Source organism: Leucoraja erinacea, chromosome 12 (genome assembly GCF_028641065.1).
Source record: "Leucoraja erinacea ecotype New England chromosome 12, Leri_hhj_1, whole genome shotgun sequence".
In the NCBI taxonomy this organism is placed as follows: domain Eukaryota; kingdom Metazoa; phylum Chordata; class Chondrichthyes; order Rajiformes; family Rajidae; genus Leucoraja; species Leucoraja erinaceus.
The window spans coordinates 22,886,608-22,907,792 of NC_073388.1; the positions used below are offsets into that span (position 1 = coordinate 22,886,608).

The 21,185-nt window shown below is 40.8% G+C and overlaps 2 protein-coding genes across 2 annotated transcripts in view; both read right to left on the minus strand.

Annotated features, from left to right (window-relative positions):
• The window catches only part of LOC129702172 (uncharacterized), a 24,581-nt gene extending 14,843 nt beyond the window's left edge, over positions 1 to 9,738 (minus strand). The window contains exons 1-2 of the mRNA XM_055643788.1: positions 9,300 to 9,738; positions 1,607 to 6,945 (exon numbers count right to left, since the gene is read on the minus strand). Of these exons, the coding sequence (XP_055499763.1) occupies positions 1,607 to 6,945; positions 9,300 to 9,333 (5,373 nt within the window). The 5' untranslated portion in view covers positions 9,334 to 9,738. The remainder of the gene's footprint in view (positions 1 to 1,606; positions 6,946 to 9,299) is intronic.
• The window catches only part of LOC129702173 (uncharacterized), a 27,608-nt gene continuing 16,160 nt past the window's right edge, over positions 9,738 to 21,185 (minus strand). Inside the window, exons 8-11 of the mRNA XM_055643789.1 lie at positions 20,944 to 21,079; positions 18,339 to 18,401; positions 17,254 to 17,327; positions 9,738 to 13,405 (exon numbers count right to left, since the gene is read on the minus strand). Of these exons, the coding sequence (XP_055499764.1) occupies positions 9,764 to 13,405; positions 17,254 to 17,327; positions 18,339 to 18,401; positions 20,944 to 21,079 (3,915 nt within the window). The 3' untranslated portion in view covers positions 9,738 to 9,763. The remainder of the gene's footprint in view (positions 13,406 to 17,253; positions 17,328 to 18,338; positions 18,402 to 20,943; positions 21,080 to 21,185) is intronic.

Below are 21,185 nucleotides of genomic sequence, written 5' to 3' on the forward strand. Positions count from 1 at the left end.
AAAACTCTACAGGAATATGTTAAAATGGCTCAGTTAAGGCAAAGGGTGGAGGAGTAAATCGACAAATGGCTTAAATGAATTTTCACAAAATAGAATCCATTACAAACCAACAAACCAACGACAGTTTTAATAGTTACTAGACCAAATGCAGACCCGATGGGTCTGTTCTCTCAACGCGTGTTTGGTGGGCGGCATGCGGCATCATACCCACTAACCACCCCCACACACACACTAACTACCCCCCTTGATATTATATTAATATTATTAATTTGTTCCTTTTACCCCATAACCGTCCGATCCACTGATGCATAGCCCCCAACTCGCAGGCACGTCTAGAGAGGTAGGGAAGGGGGGGTAGAGAGTGAGGGCAGAGAGAGAATGGGAGAGAGAGAGAGAGAGAGGTGGGGGAGAGAGAGGTGGGGGAGAGAGGGAGAGGGGAGGTGTTGAGACGGGGGAGGTGGGGAGAGGGGAGGGGGAGAGAAAGGGAAGGGGGGGGGGGGGGGGGGGGGGGGAGAAGGGGAAGAAGGGAGGGAGGTGAGGTGTAGGGCTGCCCAACAGCTGTCGGCCTCAGTCAGCCTCAGCTCCTTGGCCTCCCATCCTCGGCGCATCCTCTCTACCCCCGGAGCTAGCCGGTGATCTCCGGGTTGTCACAAAGGACTGATTCCCGAACGCTTCAGATCCTGAGTACGGGGGGGGGGGGGGGGGGGGGGGGGGGGGGGGGGGGGGGGGGGGGTGGGAAGGGTTGACTTAACTCGTGCAAAACAACAGATGTTTAAACCAGAGCCGGGCCACTTGTAAAAGTATATAGATAGATGGATAAGATTTGGTCAGGTTCATGGATAGGAAAAATGTAGAGGGATATGGGCCAAATGGAGGCAAATAGAACACCTCTGGAGGGCATACACAAGTGAGTGCAGATTCTGGAATCACAAGAAAAAAATTAAACGGCTGGAAGAACTTAGTAGGTCCGGCAGCATCTGTGGAGGGACGGACTCAGGATGGCACCTTGGTCATCATGGATGAGTGGAGCCAAAGGACCAGTTTCTGTGCTGAATAACTACGACTCCACAACTCTCTATGTTCTTTGACAGCAGTATGCAAGTCTGTGATTTCTACCATAGATAAAGAAAATGGTAGTAGATTCTGCAGATTTTATCACTGCTTGAAAATACTTCAGGTCATGGTTGAAACTATATAGTAATTCAACTTGCTGAGACTTGCTAACAACACTGAGCTCCCTTTATATGGATATCTAATGTTCAATAAAATTCTACAATGCTACTTTCTCAAGACAAGTGGGGATTGGTAAGAAATGTGAATCTTATCTGTTATACCCTCATTCAATGAATGAAAAATCTCAAAATTCACCATTTCTAGTGTGAGTTATGGTTAGGGTATCAAGTAAAAGCGCTGAGCATAGCAATATTTTAATCATTGGTGGAAAGAGAAACATATCAAAAAATGGCTTTCAGAATTGGTCTTCCACACCTCAATTATCAACTTGGGACGAAAGCCAGCAAAATAAAGGATCTAATGGATAGCAAAGAGAAGATGAAAGCATGGAATTTTAACAAATATTATCATGTATCGTCTTTGTTTAACGTACCTCATTTCGTTTGACATCTAATCTACCGAGATCATCCAAAGAGCCTCTTCTTAATGATCCTCCTGATCTCTCAAAACTAACACGCCTGTCTTGCATGGCCATTGTTGGCATTGCTGTATTTGCTATTGATGCTTTACGAATTTCTTTTAAATCTTGACCAGTTTGAAGCAGAGTTATTTGCTCAAGTACCTCAATTGGCTCAGTTTTTATTGAAATTACAGACAAATGCTTCCCAATTAATTCTGGGTTTAATCTGAATTCTGTTTTGTTCATATGTGGGATAATATTCACGGATATCTCTCCATCAATTTTCAGAAAGTCTGTAATTGACAAATCGTTCAAAGCAATATGAACCAGATCTTCTGCTTCACTTGGGGTTGTTGATGTCTCTCCGGAAGAGAGGTCAGATGTCTGTAGTCCTTCATGTGCAGCTTCTATTGCGAGAACTGGCAGTTCTGCAGCAATATCGTTGCTTATACTGGCTTCTTCCATTGAAGGCTTATATGAGGAGGAACTAGTCACTTCAGGACTGGTTTGTAAATCTTGCAAAATATCTGCTACCATTTTTTCTGAAAGTAAACTTGATTGAGAACGAGTTTTTCTATGATGTGGTTTCGCAAATGATTTATGTAAAAGTATATCTGTAACATAAGAATAAATGGTAGCAAAATCCTCTTTTGACAACCCTCCAACTAATTCATTTAATGAGCTAGAACTTTCACTGGATACTGCTGATTCAGTCGCTCTTTTCTGTTGTACCTTTTCACGTTGAAGTAGCTTGGAGCTATATGTGTCCTTGTGATGCTTGCTTGAAATATCATTAAGAACTTCTTGAACTAAATGATCTGCATCTCTACTTACAGTCGAAACAGATGCATCATCTGCTACAGTGGAAGCAGAAGAAATCTCTTTCTCTGCACGTTTCTGTGCAATTTTACCTGAAGGGCCCTTTTTTCCTGAAACTTGTGGGTCATCAAGTGTTTGCTTCCGTAAATTATCTTTTTTAAACATTCCCTGTGGACTGGTGTCTTTGCCAGATGAATCACTTGATGACGGGATAAATACAGAAGAATAAGAAGACACAGGGCTTTGCTTTAATCCTTGCATAACATCTGAAACTATATTTTCTGAAAGCAAATTTAATTGGGAAGACGATGGACTTGTTTTGTCCGATGATTCCTGCAAAAGTGAATCTATCATATTTGAGAAAATGGAAACCAATGCATCTGTTAATAATTCCTCAGACAAATCGTCCAGAACAATAGAGCTTTCACTCGAGTGTGCCTTATCATGTTCACTTGCCTCTGAACCCAGTTGTTTTTCATAAGGAACGTCAGCCCAGATGTTACATAGAGCTGTTTGAACAAGACTTTCTGCTTCACTGCTTCCAGTTGAACTTGAACAGACTGAAAGCTTTCTGCCTCGAGAATGTAGTGGACATGTACAGGTGGAAATATATGGACCCATAGTTTCTGAAGCTGGTGCCTCAAAGGCTGTCATTGCACATATATTCTCATTGTCTGAGAATTGTAATAGGCTGCTTCTCTGCTCGTCAGGGAGTTTACAGATATCAGCTTCCATAGGTTTGAATTGGCAGACACATGGCTGTTTAAAACTGCTTTCTAATTCTTGGAATCTATTTGACATAACTGTATCTGACAGCAGATGCAACGGAGACATTTTTGTCATTTGAGCAGGTTCAACCATTGGAGCTTGTAAAATTGAATCTGTTACACGTGCCATACTCTTCTCTCCTTCCATACATAACATTTTATGTAATTGATCAACTGAAACAAAACTTTCATCATCAAGTTTTTTATCACAGACTGGTGGTGATGAGATCCATGATACAATAGTTTCTTTTCGAGTTAGTGGGCACACTGAATCACATTCAAGACTACTGTCAGCTGTGTACACATTTTCCTTACTTTTCACCTCTTCCAGTGGTACCCATTCCGATTGTGGCTTACCAATGAATGGGGTCTGTTTTTTGCACTCTATGACTTTCTGTATATTATCTTTAGTTACTTGTTCAAGGAAAAAATCCTGCAGTTCTTGCCTAGTTGTATCGTTTTTAAATGCATCTTCTTCCTGAGACCCACAGAGCTGATCTAATTGGGTTTGATATACACTCTGCTTTACATAATCAGTGATTGATTTCACGACATGGGGCTGCATTACCACATGAATATTTTCAGTTTGTTCAGGTTCTGGACATATTTTTATATCTTGATAGTGACACGTACAAATTGTTTCTTCTTCCCTGTAAATCTGTTTTTCACCTGAATCGTCTTGTGGAAGAAAGTAGCTCGGTCCAATTTCTTCAATTGTTCCAGAAACAATTTTTTCGGCTCTCTGATCTGAAAACGATTCAGAGGATTCAGAAAAAACAGTATCTGTAACCTGACATTTCTTTTTTTCATCTAAAATGTACTGTACTAATTTACTTGCCACATCTTCATCGAGTGAAACAGGTGTTTTAACAAACTGGCATACACCTGTTTCTTCATTTGATGGTTCTGAAGTCAGTACTGCGCCAACTATATTCTCAACCAATGCTTCAGACATCTTTGTCAAGCCAGAAATGCCAGGCGTATAGTGACACACATCATCTGGCATTTCCTCAGCCACACTATCAATTATTGGTGAAATGCTACTCAAATATATTTTTTCACAGATTGATTCTTGTGGTAGGCTGAATGATATTCTCTTTTTACTTGCTTTTGAGCTGCAAGATGACTGTCCACTACTGATTGTTGGGGCAGCAGTGTCCTTTGAACTAGTATCAAAAACTGATATTTCACTACTTGTTGTTTGCGATTGATAGAATTGAGTATCATTTGAGGATGCAGAACAACTGATGGACTTTTTAATCCTTTCCAAAACAAATCTGACAAGGTCTACTGAAATTAAGTTAAAATATGAAGCAACAGGCTCGGTTCCAAACTCTAAGCAAATTTCCTTGTGTTTCACAGGCGTTTTGAGAACTACCTGATTTTGCATTATTGGTTTCAAACAAAGAATTTTCTTTACTTGTTCAGTGACCCTACTCACAAAGTTAATTGTAGTAAGCATCCTGGCAAAGCAAATGATTTGAACTGTCTTCTTTGTGATTGGTTCAGCCAAACTTTCATCTCTGCATAAATCAACTTCCAATGAATCCGTACAAGCGTATTTCTTTTCCACCTCTCCAATGATGGCATTCACAAGTTCTTGAGAAACATCATTCACTTCATCTTGAAGTGGTACAAAGCTTAAAGAGGAATCCACCTTGTCAAGTAAAATAGCAATCATTTTTAAAACAATATCGTTCGAAACTTCTGGACTAACAATGGATGTAAGATTGCTTGCTGGAGGTGAAATTACTTTTCTTTCTTCAGTGATGATATTTGTAATTTCCTGTGAAAATTTTTCATCACTTAATAGCTGCTGTAAAGCAAACTTTATCAGTTCCTCCTTCATTAGTTTTGCCGTCTCTGTTGTCTTCTGTTCTGTTACATCTTTACAACTTGAGGCAAGCATCTCAGTTTTTGTTTGCAGTATTTCATGAAGACGGTTTGTGACTTGATCACCAAGCGTACTAATGTGCCTTTTCCCTTCACTTGGTAATTCGATGTGTTTTGCTACTTGACATGATTCGCATATTTGCTCTCTATAGCATGCCAATGATTTCTTTATTTCATAATAAATTGCATTTAAGAAATCTGGAGAAGTAAGGCCTAACTTACATGACTGGGATACCGAGCCTGTCATTTCATTGAAAAGCTTTACAAAACACTCAGTGAATTCTCCAGCAGCATTTGTTGTCTCTGTTGATTTATTAGCACATATTTGTTGCTTCTTGGTCTCAGGCTTTTGTTCCAGTGAATGCAGTGAAAGGCCAATTAATTTTTTGATGTGATCCATAACAGTTGCTGAAGTATCTCCTGGAATAAGGTCACGGCAAGTATCATTAACAACATCTGGTTTATCAGTTTCTGAAGTCCTTGTAGTGTCAGCACCTACTTTTGCTTGGGTTGAAACCATTTCTGAAATCTCACATTTAAGTTGAGCTGTGAGTAATCTTACAAGTCTATCATCAAGAAGGTCAAATGATTCTTGAATAGTTTTATTATCTTTTGAATCACGTGCATGTGAAGCAGATTTATTATCAAGTGTTTCTTGAAGAGGTTTATTATCAAGTTCAGTAGGCTTATGCGCTGGTTTGCTATGAACTGCAATTTTCTCTGTCTTCTCATCCTTTATTACTTTTATTTCTTTTATTTTGTGGAAAAGTGGTAGTCTATCCACATTTTGATTAAATGAAGATTTTCTGGAAAGATTCTTTTTTGTCGTGACAGGCTTTTTTGATTTTGGAATTGCTTCCGGCAGGTGTTCTGGTTTCTTTCCTAATTTTTGACTTTCAGAAGAAAGAGACTTTGTGGGACTAATTACAATCTTACTCAAAGATAATCTGCGTCTTTTAGGCAGCTTTTTAATAATGATTTCTGGCCCCATATAAATCTTTCCTGGATATTTCTGGGACGCAACATCCGAAGTTAATCTGGTTTCTTCTAAATAAGTTGACTTTCCTTTTACAGCTATTTCAGTGGTGGCCGCTGGCTTCTCCAACCTCACTGCGGTTTCAGGCATTAAATCAGAGGTACTCATTTCAGTTTTTAAGGTTTGATGTTTGGGAAGAACCTTAGTTGAAGCTATCACGTTTTCATTTGGTAGATTTAATTTACCTGCTAAAATATCAGTAACTGATTTCATTATTATACTGAAGAGTCTCTCATACTGTGATTCCGGCACAACTGAGGTAGCAGCTCCAATCTGACCTTCAGTTGTGGTTTTATCTTGAAATATAAGACACTTATGCAATAGTTTGCGAACTAGTTCCTCAGCGACTTCAGTTACTAACAGCATTGAGTTCTCTGAAAGCACTGGTAGAGTTTGGGGCTGAGCAATTTTACCCCGTTGCTTTGTTTTTGATGTTGGTCTCCAAGATTTTTTGCCTGCTTGTAATCTTTTGGCATCCGTACCATTGAAAATGGCTTCCACGACATTAGTAATGAGATCACCAGAGGCTAGCTTGATCTCTGAGCTTGAAACCACTTTGTCTAACCTTGTTACAGTAGCAGGTGACTTTATCCATATCAATTCAATGTGTAACTGATTTGATGAAATTGCATCTGCTATTGCTTTTGTAGCATTCACATATTTCTCTTGCTTTTGAGCAGAATCTGAAGCTGATATCGGAGGCAAAATCTTGGTTGACATCAAATCAGCTGGTGTCAAATTGACAGGCAAATTCTTTCCAAGAGGACGAGAAGTCAAACCGGATCTATCCAAATCACCTTTTTTGGTTGAGGGAAATAGAGCAAATGTTAAATCTTAAGTAATAAATGAAAAGAAAAACACAAACTGTCAGCTGTTTGAGAAAAAGTCAGTCCAAGTTAAAATGTGAATCTGTTTTAGATATCCTTAGAATTACAATATTTGTGATTATGTAAAATGTGCTCAATGGAATCAAATTTTATAGACAATAGACAATAGGTGCAGGAGCAGGCCATTTGGCCCTTCGAGCCAGCACTGCCATTCAATGTGATCATGGCTGATCATCCCCAATCAGTACCCCATTCCTGCCTTCTCCCCATATCCCCTGACTCCGCTATTTTTAAGAGCCCTATCTCGCTCTCTCTTGAAAGCAGCCAGAGAACCCGCCTCCACCGCCCTCTGAGGCAGAGAATTCCACAGACTCACCACTCTCTGTGAGAAAAAGTGTTTCCTCGTCTCCGTTCTAAATTGCTTACTCCTTATTCATGACCTGTGGCTCCTGGTTCTGGACTCCCCCAACATCGGGAACATGTTTCCTGCCTCTAGTATGTCCAAGCCCTTAACAATCTTATATGTTTCAATGAGATGCCCTCTCATCCTTCTAAACTCCAGAGTGTACAAACCCGGCTGCTCCATTCTCTCAGCATATGACAGTCCCACCATCCCAGGAATTAACATTGTAAACCTACGCTGCACTCCCTCAATAGCAAGAACGTCCTTCCTCAAATTATGGGACCAAAACTGCATACAATACTCCAGGTGTGGTCTCACTAGGGCTCTGTACAACTGCAAAGGACCTCTTTGCTCCTATATTCGATTCCTCTTGTTATAAAGGCCAACACTTTCTTCACTGCCTGCTGTACCTGCATGCTTGCTTTCATTGACAGATGTACAAGGACCCCAGATCCCGTTTTACTTCTCCATTTCCCAACTTGATGCCATTTAGATAGTGATCTGCCTTCCTGTTTTTGCTACCAAAGTGGATAACCTCACATTTATCCGCATTAAACTTCATCTGCTATGCATCTGCCCACTCCCCCACCCTATCCAAGTCACCCTGCATTCTCATAGCATCCTCCTCACAGTTCACACTGCCACCCAGCTTTGTGTCATCTGCAAATTTGCTAATGTTACTTTGAATCCCTTCATCCAAATCATTGATGTATATTGTAAATAGCTGCGGTCCTAGCACCGAGCCTTGCGGTACTCCACTAGTCACTGCCTGCCATTCTGAAAGGGACCCGTTAATCCCTACTCTTTGTTTCCTGTCTGCCAACCACTTTTCTATCCATGTCAGCACTCTACCCCCAATACCATGTGCATTCACTAATCTCCTATGTGGAACCTCCTCTTTCTGAAAGTCCAGGTTCACCACTGCCACCCCCTGCTTTTCCGTTACATCATCTGCAAAGGATGTTGAGCCGAATTCTGAACATCCTCGAGAGAGAAGAAGGTGAACAGCCGGCAGTAGTTGTGCACTTCGGGTGAAGAGGAAGGAGGTTCCCAACATGACTTCATTGTCCAAGGGTGGTTATCTCTGGATTGTAGTAAAGATGGAGGAACAGGGAGATAGGGGATCTGAATGTGGGATGAGGGGCTGGCTACTGGGCTAAAACCTTACAAAAGGGATTACACCTCGAATCGACTTCTGTTTCACCACGTGCTAAACTAAATTTTTGAAAAAGTATAAAGATGGCCTTTTCTGTTTCACCCCTGCTTTTTAAAAAATCTCTGGCCTTTGTCCAACCATCTGCCCCCTCCCCCTCCCCCCCGCTCCTTGCCTGTGTTCACCTACAGTATTACTTGCCAGGCTTTGTCCTGCCCCTCCTCTCTTGGTGGACCGAAGGGCCTGTTTACTTTACAATTTGTGTAACTCTAATTATATCTCCTTTGTGACCCTATCCAATAGTAACCAATCTCTGCCTTCCCCACATCAGTGATTCCCTCCCATTTCCTAACCATGGATAATCTCCCGGAAGCATTCTCTTCTCAACAATTTTCCACATAGTTAAGCACAAATATAGAGCAAAGCTGGGAATCGCCTGTTCCATTGCACACAATACTTTACAATTCACCTAATTTTGAAAATTAGGTCTCTGCAGCGTTATGCGTTGCAAAGGTGAAAATGTGAAACGTTGATAGCTCCCAAATATTAAGTATTAGAATCGAAATTCCTCTCTGGTTTGTTTACTAAATATCAGTACACTACTCCATATAAATCAATTCAACACAGGGCATATACCATGCCAGGAACTTCCTTCTTGACCATCCTGATGTTAGATTTGATATTGTTATATTCAAATAACTTTAAAATCTTCTGCTACAACTTATGTAATGTCGACATTTTAATCATGTTTTGGAATAATAAATTTACCTGAATGTTGTTGTTTTCTTTCTTGCTGTGCCATGTAGTCTTCTGCTTCTTTTACATTTGATAAGCCAAATCTATCCAAAATGAGAGCCACAATTACCTGCGATATTGCCTTGATTGCCTCTTCATTAAGTTCTAATTGGTAAGGCGTTTTTGAAAGTCCTCTTTTGTCTTTAACTTTTGGTCTTTTTGGGTCTTTGTCCAGCGGTTGTTTTAATCCCTTGTCCACTTGTTGTTTTGTGTCTTTGCCTGGTGGTTGTTTCAGTTCTTTGTCTGGTGGTTGCTTGCTTGCTTGTTTGCTTGCTTGTTTGCTTGCTGATGATTGATCGGGTAGAGGTGTCGACTTCTTGTCAGATGCCGATGCTGATTTCCTTCCTGGTGGTGGAGCTGATTCTTTTTCAGGTAATTGTTCAGTCTTCTTGTCTGTAGGCAGAGCTGCCTTCTTATCTGTTGGTGGTGCAGACTCCTTATCTGCTGGTGGAAACCGACTCCTTGGCTGCTGATGGAACCGACTCCTTGTCTGTTGGTGAAGATGACTCCTTATCTGTTGGTGAAGCTGACTCCCTGGCTGTTGATAGAGATGATTCCATGGTTATTGGTGGAGATGGTTTCTTGGGTGTTGATGGAGCTGGTTCCTTCTCTGTTGGTTCAGTTGACTCCTTGGCTATTGGTGGAGCTGACACCTTGTCTGTTGGTGGTGCTGACTCCTTGGCAGGTACTACTGATGACTCTTTAGCTGATGATGGTACTGGTGCCTTATCTGGTAATGGGGTTGATTTTTTGTCTGGTACTACTGTTGATTCTTGATGTCCTGATGATGCTAAATGTTCATCAGGAGGGGATATTAATTCTTTCTGTGGTGGTAATGTTGATTGCTTGTCTGGTAGTGGTGCTGATTTTTTGTCTGGTATTACTGTTGATTCTTGATCTGGTCGAGGTGTTGTTTCCTTGTCTGGTGAAGGTCCCTTTTTTTTATCCGGTACTTGCATCTTGTCAGATTCTTTACCTGATGGTTTTTCAGCATCTTTTCCTGGTATTTGTTTTGATTCTTTGTCTGGTAATTTTGTTGATTCCTTATCCAATTGTTGCTTCGTGTCTTTGCCTGGTACTTTTGATTCCTTCTGCGATAATGACTTTGGATCTTTATCTACCGATTGTTTCGTATCTTTGCTAGTTTGTTTTGAGTCTTTGGCTTTACGTTGTTTCAAGCTTTTGCCTACCTGTAATTGTTTTTCCTTTTTATGCTTTGTTTGTATTTTTTTGTCTTTGGTAAAACATTTTTTTGGCAGGGTTTGCATTTCTCTTGATTTCATTGCAGGACGAGAATCCGTTGAGGTTCCCTCAGATTTCTTGAACAATTTCTCCAACAAGGTCCCTTCAGGAATATCCTTTGGTTTATAAGCAAGTTCCTCCTCATTAAGATCGTGCTGAACGGGTGCCTTGGTATCTCTCCTGGGTGGTTTTGTAACCTTTTTTGATTCCTCAGCTTTTTTCTGTGGCTTTTGTTTTGGTGGGGCTTTAGTGGGTGGAATATCAACTTCCTCCATTTGTGGATAAATGACCATTCCAGGGATATTGACAGCTGGAAGTGTTTCACTTTTGGGTGTGGTCACTTTTTTATGTCTTTTTTTCGGCTTAGGTTTTGTTTCGGGCGCAGCTGGTGGTCTTGACTTTGCTCTTCTCTCCAATTTTAGTTTAGTGAAATCGTCGGCTTTTTTACCAGTAAGAGCATTCAAAATGGCTTCAAGTATTTCATCGACTAAAATAGATTCTTTCAGCAGAGACATATCAGTTCCAGCTTTAAGTCTTGCGACAGCTTTTATTTTCACTTCATTGTGAATTGCTTTTAGGATATGGATTACTATATCCTTAGCTTCCTCATTAAAATCTATTACTGGGCTTTCACATGGTGACACAGGGGCATCTGCGCAAATGACTGGTTTCATCTTGGAAGAAGTGACAGTTTCAACTCTTGTCGATACATACTTATTCATTTCTTCAATGACACAGAATACTTCTGAACATGGTGATAATTCTGGACTGAAACTGGGCAGTTCATTTGTAGTTTCCAAACAGATTCTATGTACATATGGGGTGGTAAACTCTTGTTCTGCATTAAGTAGGCATAGCTCATCATTTTGGGGGCTTGGTGCTTTTGCTTCTGCTTCACAACTAGGAACCTGTTCAGTTTTAGCTGTGGCATTATCCTTATCATATAAACATGAGGTTGTTGGTTTGTTTTTTAAGATAGTTTCAATTACATCGCCTCTGAGAATACAACGCAGTTTCTGAAGAATATTATTTACAATATCGATAGAAAGACAATGGACTTTGCAATTTAATATTAATTTCCTGGAATTCACATGTGTTTTTTGTGTACTTGGAAAACCAGTGAGGATATATACAAGATGCGGGTGTTCCTCAGTTAATTTGTCTAGGCTTGCCCTTAGAACATTTTCAGCTGCTGGAAGTATTTGTGATCTGCAAATAGCCAGGACATCTCGATTATCCACATCTGTCTTTTCACACGATTTACTTAAAATGTCACAAAAGTAATTGAGAGAGGGCAGTAGTTTCATAGGTGAACTTAGAGGATCTTCATTAAATGATGCAATGGCATCATTGACCAATTCATCAGCAATGTCACTGATCTCTGATGGAGAAGCTTGACCAGTTGACATAGGTTCTTTGAAATCTGGTGTTTCTGTGTCAAGGGAATCTTGGCTTATGGAGGAACTCCGGCTTTCAATAACAATTTTTTTTTCTTGGATTTCAACATCATGAACTTTGGAGGCCACTGATTTTTTGGCAGCTTCTTGTCTTTCAATGGCATCTTGGTCCTCTATAGCTTTCTGGGCCTCATCAGCATCTAGGCTTCCTGTCGATTCTAGGTCTTCGGAAACTTGGTCTTCAGAAACATCTACGTCTTCAGTGATTTCTTCACTTTCAGCAACTACTTGGCTTCTTGCAGCAACTTCCAGATCTTTCCTAGGAGTCGGGGTTTTAGCATCTTCTTGGGCTATGGAAGAAACTAGGCTTGAAATGCTTCCTGGCCTCTTGTCAGAATCATCATCCTCTTGAACCTCTGAGACGTCCTCACACTCAGTGGATTCCATGCTCTCAACGAGTACTTCACTTTCACTCGACTCTTCACTTTCCTCAGACTCAAGGCTTTCCTCGGACACCTCCTTTTCCACAATCACCTCCTTTTCCACAATCACCTCCTTTTCTTCAACCTTTTCCTCAACAACCTTTTCCTCGACCACCACCTTTTCTTCAATCACCTCCTTTTCCACGATCACCTCCTTTTCTTCAACCACCTTTTCCTCGACCACCTTTTCTTCAATCACCTCCTTTTCCACAATCACCTCCTTTTCCTCGACCACCTTTTCCTCGACCACCTCCTTTTTCTCAATCACCTTTTCCTTGATCTCCTCCTTCTTCGCTTGTTCCTCTTCGGTGCCAACATTCTTTTCATCGACTTCAATTACATCAGTTTCAATTTCTTTTTCAGCAGCCTTAATTCCTTCTGTTTCCGTTTCCGTATCAGCATATTCAATTAATTCAGTTCCGATTTGCATTTCAGACAAATCAAGGAAATCGGTTTCAATTCCTATTTCAGAATAATGCATTAACTTTGGTTCCAATTCCTTTTCAGGTAATGCAACCATGTCAGTTTCCATTTCCTTGTCAGACAGTGCTAGTAAATCTGTTTCCACTTCTTTAGTAGACATTTCAAGCAATTCAGTTTCAACTTCCTTTTCAGACATTTCAAATAATTCCGTTTCAATACCTATCTCAGACAGTTCATATAAGTCTGTTTCAATTTCCTTTTCAGACAATTCAACTTCTTCAGTACCAGTTTCATGATCAGCAAGTTCACGAGCTTTGGGAGGAATTTTTTGCTTTTTAACCTCGGGGACATCTGGAACGTCTGTGACCTCTTGATCAGATACATATTCAACATCGTCAGGGACATCTTGAGGCTTATTAAGGTCTGCCTTAATTTCTTCATATTTCTGAAGTGCTGGATAGATGATGTTGGTCAGTACTCCCACAACAAAAGTTATTATATTCTGAATTAATCTGTTTAGTTCTTCCAAGGTCATCTGTAAAGATCAAACACTGTGTTCAGTTTACTTAGGACTTTGTATTACATTTATAGATATGACGTAATTAAGAATAGCAGAAATAAAATAGTCATATTTTTCAAGTTATTTATATGTTTACACTTGAATAAATTGGGATAGACTTTATCAATCAAGAAGCTGACCATTGCAGTGCAAGAGGTAGACCCTAATAGAGTCAGTCCAGAAGTCCAGTTCATTTCAAAGGCATAGATGTCTTAAAAATACTTGGTATATGCAATAGACGCTAAGCAGATTCCAATGCACTTCATCAGCTCTGAGATGGGGTCCTATTGGATAGCCAAGAGATGACTTGGTGCTGATTGAGCCAAAGACTAAAGCTCAGAGGGGACCGTGCCTTTGCTGTGTCGGCTCCGAGATTGTGGAATGAATTGCCTACAGCAAAACAGGACCCTGACAAATCATAAGTTAATGGCCACCAGACAATTGTTTATTAACTTCTGCAGCTCGTATAGAAAATTTATAGCACGTAATATTTGAATGTTCTGTTGTTCTGTGTTTTATGATTACCAAGTTTCACTCCGTAGACTCGCAACAGCATGGAATGAATAGTGGATGGTTAATATAGCATGGGGTCCTGTATGTGTTTGCACAGATTAATTAGACTCTAACGTTCAAGTGGAATACCCCAGATGCACAGCAGCAGGTGCTGGAAAAATGAACGTAGTGTGAATAAGGCAGTATCTACTCCCACTTTCATCATATTTAAATTAGTTTCTTTCAAATGTTTAAGTTAGTTTCTTTCATTTGTTTCTTTCAAATGCTTGATATGTTTTCTATCATTAGCTTGCTCAAAGGCATTTTGCTGGGATATGAGAAGTTAGATATCAAGGAAGCATTGGTCTGCATAGCACAGAAATGGGCAACTGTTATACTTATCGTCACTCAAACCATTTGTCTGCACCAGGCCTGCATCCCTCTCCGCCTTTCCTATACAAATTCCATTGTAATTAGGTGTCTGCCTCTACCACCTCCTCTGCAGCTCATTCCGGATAACCACCATCATCCTTGTGAAAAATGCACTGCTCAGATCTCCTTTACATTTCTCCCCTCTTACCATAAACCTGTGCCCTTGAGTTCTTGACACCCATATCCTGGGCGAAAGACTATATCTATTCAATCAATGCCCCCATAAATTTTATAAACCTTCATAAGGTTATCCCTCAGTCATATTTTCAATGCAATAAACTATCCAATCTTTCCTTATAATTACAGATCTCATTCCATGTTGCACTGGGCCTTGCTCTGAGGCACAGCGGAAAGAGTGGAGTGAGGCAGAGCCATTGTAATCATTAGTTAGGGCACAGATATGAGATTCTGTGGCAGCAAGAAGTGGCCAGATGTTGTTTTGCTTGTTGGCACCAATGACATAGGTAGAAAAAAGGATGAGGTCTAGCCGAGTGGATATAGGGAATTAAGCAAATAGGTTAAAGAGCAAGACTGGGGATTAGTCAACTTTTACTCCCGGTGCCATTAGTGGGTTTCAGATTTTTGGACTATTGGGATTTCTTCAGGAGTAGCACAAGAGGGCTATGAACATGAACTGAGGGAGGACAAATATCTTTGCAGAGAGCTTTGCTTATGCTACACCAGAGGTTTTAAACAACGGTGGCAGGAAGTTGGGAACCAAAGTAGAAGGTCAGTAAATGGGAGGACAGATGAGAAGGTAGAGGATTGAAGGAGTAAGTCTCAAAGGAAGGACAGGCACGGATAGGTTAAGGAATATGGGGCTGAAGTGTGTTTATTTCAATGCAAGGAATGTTGTGGGTAAAGCAGATGAACTGAGTGCCTGGATCAGTGCTTGGGACAATGATGTAGACATTACAGAGACTTGGTTGTGAGAGGAACATGACTACCAGCTTAACGTTCCAGAGTTTTGATGTTTCTGATGTAATAAAGAGAGGTAAAATTGGTGGAGTTGCTTTATGAATCAGAGAGAATGTTATGGTGGCACTCAAAGAGGACATACTGGAGAGATTGTTAACTGAGATGATATAGGTAGAGCTAAAAAATATGAAAGGTGTAATCACTCTAATAGGATTGTACTATTACCCCCCCCCCCCCCCCCTATAGAAAGTTGCAAAAGGAACAGGGTTTTCATTGTGGGTGATTGTAGTTTCCCCAATATTGACTGGATATTAATTTAGTTTATTATTGTCATGTTTATCGAGGTACAGTGAAAAGCTTTTGTTTGCGTGCTATTAAGTCAGAAAAAAGACTATACATGAATACAGTCAAGCCATCCAGAGTACACAAATAAAGGATAAGGGTACAACATTCAGGGTAAGATATAAGTAGATATATGCAGTTGTACAGGGTCTTGGTGCAGTTGTACAGGGTCTTGGTGAGAGGGAGTTAGATGTGGCTTGTGGCTAAAGGGATCAGGGGGTATGGAGAGAAGGCAGGTACAGGATACTGAGTTGGATGATCAGCCATGATCATATTGAATGGCGGTGCAGGCTCGAAGGGCCGAATGGCCTACTCCTGCACCTATTTTCTATGTTTCTATGTTTCTATAACAATGAAGTCCGCTTAAAGATAATTCAAAGTTCTTAGTGCAAAAGGCTTAGACGGGGCAGAATTTCTTAGGTGTATCCAAAAGGGTTTCCGAAAAATGTATGTGGACAGTCCAACTTGAGGAGGGACCATGCTGGACCTGGCATTGGGAAACATGCCTCGCCAACTGACTGGTGTTTCAGTGGAAGGGCACTTTGGGGATAGTGATCACAATTCCATAATTTTTAAGATTGTTTTGAATAGGGATAAATTTGGACCTTGGGGAAGGTGCCTCAGAATCATTTTCAATAAGTTCCCTACTACCTATGTAAAGCTTGCCTACCTCTGGTTTCAGGCTTAACCTTACTGCCCTTTCTGAATGAGTGGACAACATTAGAGATCTACCAGTCTTCTGGTAACTCACCCGAGCCAAACGAAGATGCAAAAGCCTCTGTCAGAACCCCAGTCATCTCTTCCCTTATGATTTTGCAATAATTGCACTAAAATTTATATCTATTTTGTAACAAATAAAGTAGTACGGTATCACGACATTGAGCATAAAATTATCTTCAACAAAACCCTATATACTCTACAAAAAGTGACAGTGGGAAGAACAGTGAATGATCACTGGTCTTCTCTAGTCGGAACCACAACAGGAGGAATGGCAACAATTGCATAAAGCAATGAGCTTCAGGTAGCAAGACCTCAAAAGGGACAAGGAGCCAAAGCTGGTTGAAAACAGCTTCGCAACTTGCTCAATAGAAGAAACCATCTAGAGCAAGCTTTAATGCACAGCAGCAAGGAATCAAATTGAAACGTCACAAGAGGAGGAAGCTCCAGTGAATGTTGTGAACTCTCTGGTGAAGGGGAAATTAATATAATTGATAAAGAATCAAAATAGGGCTAAATTTTAAGCAAAAATGCTATTTTTTATACTTCCAAAATCATACCTGACAGGACAATTCAGTGCTGAATAAAACATGATAGAACTATAACAAGAGTCCTCAAAAACCTGCAGATCTTAATAATTGCATTGGATTGCAACAGGAAACCTCCTAACTCTTTTAGCAGCAGTATGTTGAGCTACAGGTTTTTGTATTTCAAAATCGTGTCTTCGTTTTTTTGTACAAACGCCACATTAAACAGGCAACATGAGCACACACAAATAGTATGAACCTGACTACTAATAACATTTTCATGTCATTTTTGCAAGTGACAAAACATACTGAAGTAATAATGTACAGTCATTTACTTTCTTAATACCCACACAACTATATAAAAATGTACAGTAACATGGAACGATTTAAACGCACCATAGGTTTTGTAGGAACTTTCAAGTCTGCCTTTTCTTGAACCACTGCAAAATCAGGGGCTAATGCACATTCACCTGGAAATAAACAAATTTCAAGTCTTTAACAAAACTTAGCTACTTTTAAGAACTTTTAAGAACTTTTATGAATTAGTTAGAATTTTCAGGTCATCCCAAAATAAAGATTTCCTATGGAATTTTCAGATGGATTCTCTAAGGCAATCAAGAGGAGTGTGGATCTAAAAAGGCTAATGCTTGAAATGGAATTCCCAGTTGTCCAATATGCAGTTCCACAAATGTAGAATAGGATCTGATATAAAGAATAAACATTTAAATTGCATGGCCACAAATGCTAGAAGTCAAGGAATGGACACAGTCATTCAAATGTAAGTATATTTTAGCTTTTTTTTTTTCCCAGCTTGCATTCGGTTTATCAGAAGCGTTTGTGCCTTTTGAGACAAAAGATCACAAGGGCATAAGAGTCTGATTAGGTATCTTTGAATTGTTGAGAATGGAAAAAATGACTGTTCCACAGTAAATGAGGGAACAGAAGTATATTAGGTGGTGGAAAATCTATCTAACCAGCTCAACGTGAGGTAATTCTTAACCATCAAGAAAAGACAATGGCCCAAGAATTTTTGCAAGAGTAGTGCAAAACATTCAATTAATAACTAACAAATGTTCTGAGAATTAAGTTGGAAAAATAATCTTTGTTACTTAACTATCCCCATAAAACTACCTTTCTGAATAATTCAAAGGTGCATTAAAATAAATGACTAGTTTAAATCCTCTCTAAGGGAGTCACTGAAAATGTGTGTTGCAGGATTTATTTCACGGGTAATAAATCTCTGTGTCGATGTCAACAAAAAAAAAACATCGGTGCAAAATACATGATTCAGTTGAGCTATTGGTAAGCAAATCGAAATCCAAACTGAGCAAATCCAAACATTATAAAGCAACATGAGTAAAGCTTTATGCTTTTCCAACTCGGATGTCCCACGTAATCATGCAATTTCACCAGAAAATGAAAGGAAGATTTCTTGGTTTCGGCAAACAAGAAATGTATTCTGTCTATTGCCATTATTTTACCTCTGGATAGGCGGGCCCATTTCTCATCCAAACATCTTGGGTCGGGTTTCTTCACTTTTTTCACTTTTTGGGAATTTTAAGAAAAAGATAAGTTAGAGGATCTGCAACTTCATAAAAGATTGGTGAAATATAATACACATAATACATATTTAGCATCATTTTCCCTAATGCAATCCATCAGATGAACACTGTTCCCAAGCAGCTCATCAAACAGAGTTTGCCAGAATTCTTCTTGTCACAACTTCTTTCAGTTACTCCAAGGTCTAGCTCTAGAAAAAAACAGCTTGATCTCACTGGCACCAATTTATATAACATTTTTTAAAGACTGTTTTGTACTCGGTTTCCATCGGGTATCTTCTCCACTATTGATGTAAATTTCCAGCAACATCTTACTTGTTGCTGTAAGACAATACAGAAAGAGGCTCTTCAGCCCTTCGGGTGGGTCAAGGAAAGAGCGTTCACGTCGCGGCCTTGTTTCCACCAATCTTTCCACCACCGCGTACAAGAAGCGCAAGATGAACACCATTGGATGCAGATGCCGAGAAGTGCGTTCAGCTCTGGCTGAACAACTTCTAATCTTGTGTGTGGACTCGATAAGAAGAATAATCCCTTTGGGTCCAAGACAGTTACCAGCAGAGCAATCCTGTCAGTCCTATTTCCCCTCTTCTTGTTTCCATAGTGCTTACATAGATAGATAGATAGATAGCCTTTATTGTCATTCAGACTGAAGTCTGAACGAAATTTCAGCAGTCATACATATAATACAATAAAAATAACAAAAACAACAATAAACACACATTAACATCCACCACAGTGAGTCCACCCAACATCTCCTCACTGTGATGGAGGCAAAAGTCTTAGGTCTGCAGTCTCTTTTCTCCTCTTCTCCCTCTGCGCTGAGGCGATACCCCCCCCCGGGCGATGTTATAAATCAGTCCCGCGGCTCAAACACCGCGGCCCGGGGTGGTCGAAGCTGCCGCCCACCAGTCCTGCAAACGCAGCCGCTGGCCCACAGCCGAACCCCGGACTCAGGCCACCACCGCCAGAACGCCGTCCCAGCCACCCTCACGTGAGTACCGTACCGTCTTCAGCCTCGGGCTGGGCCGCCCCGACATGGGCACTGAACCTCCCCTGGGCCGGGCTGCCCCGACTTGGGCGCCGCACCTCCCCGAGCTCGGCCGCTCCGACGGGAGCCTCGTTCCACCCTCGGGCTGGCCGCCCTCACGGAAGCGTCACAACCTCTCACGGGAGCACTGTTCCAGCCCTGAGCCGGACCGCCCTCACGGGAGCGAGTTCAGGGCGAGTCCTGACGGGCTCTGCCTCCGGAGCCTCGAGGTCGCCAGCTCCATTAGGCCTCAACTAAGACGGAGGCAGAGAAGGAGAATACGACCAAAAAGTCGCATTTCCCCCGCAAGGAGAGACCGCAAACCCCGTTACTAGACTAACCAAAACGAAAATAAACAACACAAAACACACAAACAAACAGGACTGCCGATGAGCCACCGCTGCCAGTGCAGCGCCGCGCCGCCACTCCGAACATGCAGAGTACGTGTTTGATTACTTTGGAAAATCCCCTTCAACAAGTAGCTCCCATACTCTATTTTTTGCATTCCTGTATCTAATCGTAACGGAAAATATCATGCTGAAAAGTGGAAATTTACCAGAGATTGTGTTCATGTTTGTCATGCAAGTTACTTGTTGAGCAGATAAAGAGTGAAAACATTTTCTTCACCCTAAATATTCAACCCTTCCAATACTGGCACAACATAACTGCTGAGAGAAACAATCCACAATGGGTTTAGCTTAGTTTAGAGATACAGCATGGCAACAGGCACTTCGGCCCATGAACAGAAGTATAAAGACAACAGATACATGAGAAGTCTACAATTACAAGCTCCCTTGCAAGTCACACACCCGTGAGCTGGAAATGTATCACCATGCCTTCATCATTTGGGGTGGCTCCGTGGTGGCACAGTTGTGCTGCGGTGGAGTTGCAGTCTTACAGTGCTAGAAACCTGGGTTTGATCCTGACCTTGAGTGTTGCCTGTATGGAGTATGTATGGTCTCCCTGTGCTCCAGTTTCCTCCCACATCCCAAAACGTGCAGGTTTTTAGGTTAATTGACTAATTCTACAAATTGTCCCCTATGTGCAGATTAGAAATGATGTACAGATGATCACTGGTCTGTGTGCACTCAGTGGGCAGAGGGGCCTGTTTCCACACTGTATCTCTGACTAAACTAATCACTGAGGTCAAATATTGGAACTCACAATCAAGTGGAATTGTGGGAGAACTTTCACAACATGGATTTAATTATTCAGCCTCCTGTCACTTTCCCACGACAAGTTGTGTGCAAGAAACTACTGGATTGTGGTAAAAACCCTTCGGATTCACAAATATTCTTCAGGAAATGAAACTGCCAATGCTAGCCTTTGCCTAGTGAAGTAACATAGCAAAGCACTCAATTCAAGCAGCATTTTGGGAAGGACAATAACTGCTGACTTTAAACCTCAGTTGTATGCTGTGAAGAAATAAAAACAAAATTGGGGTGGGTTGGTATTGTCCTCATAAGCATTAAGAGAGGAGAAGTAAATCGAATTAGTTACCTCTTTTAACCCTGGGTTCACCATCTCCACGGTCACGAACTTCTCCTCTGCATCGATCGTACTGCTCTTGTCGCTCAATAAACTCACGGAGTTTTTGAATTTGGTGGTCCATTTTCTTTTCAAATGATTCTTGCCTCTATCAAAATAAAATATACCACCATAGATAATTCCTTCAGACAGATATGTGATACAGCTACTGAATAGCATGATAATATCTAAATTTTCCAAATATCCTGACTCGT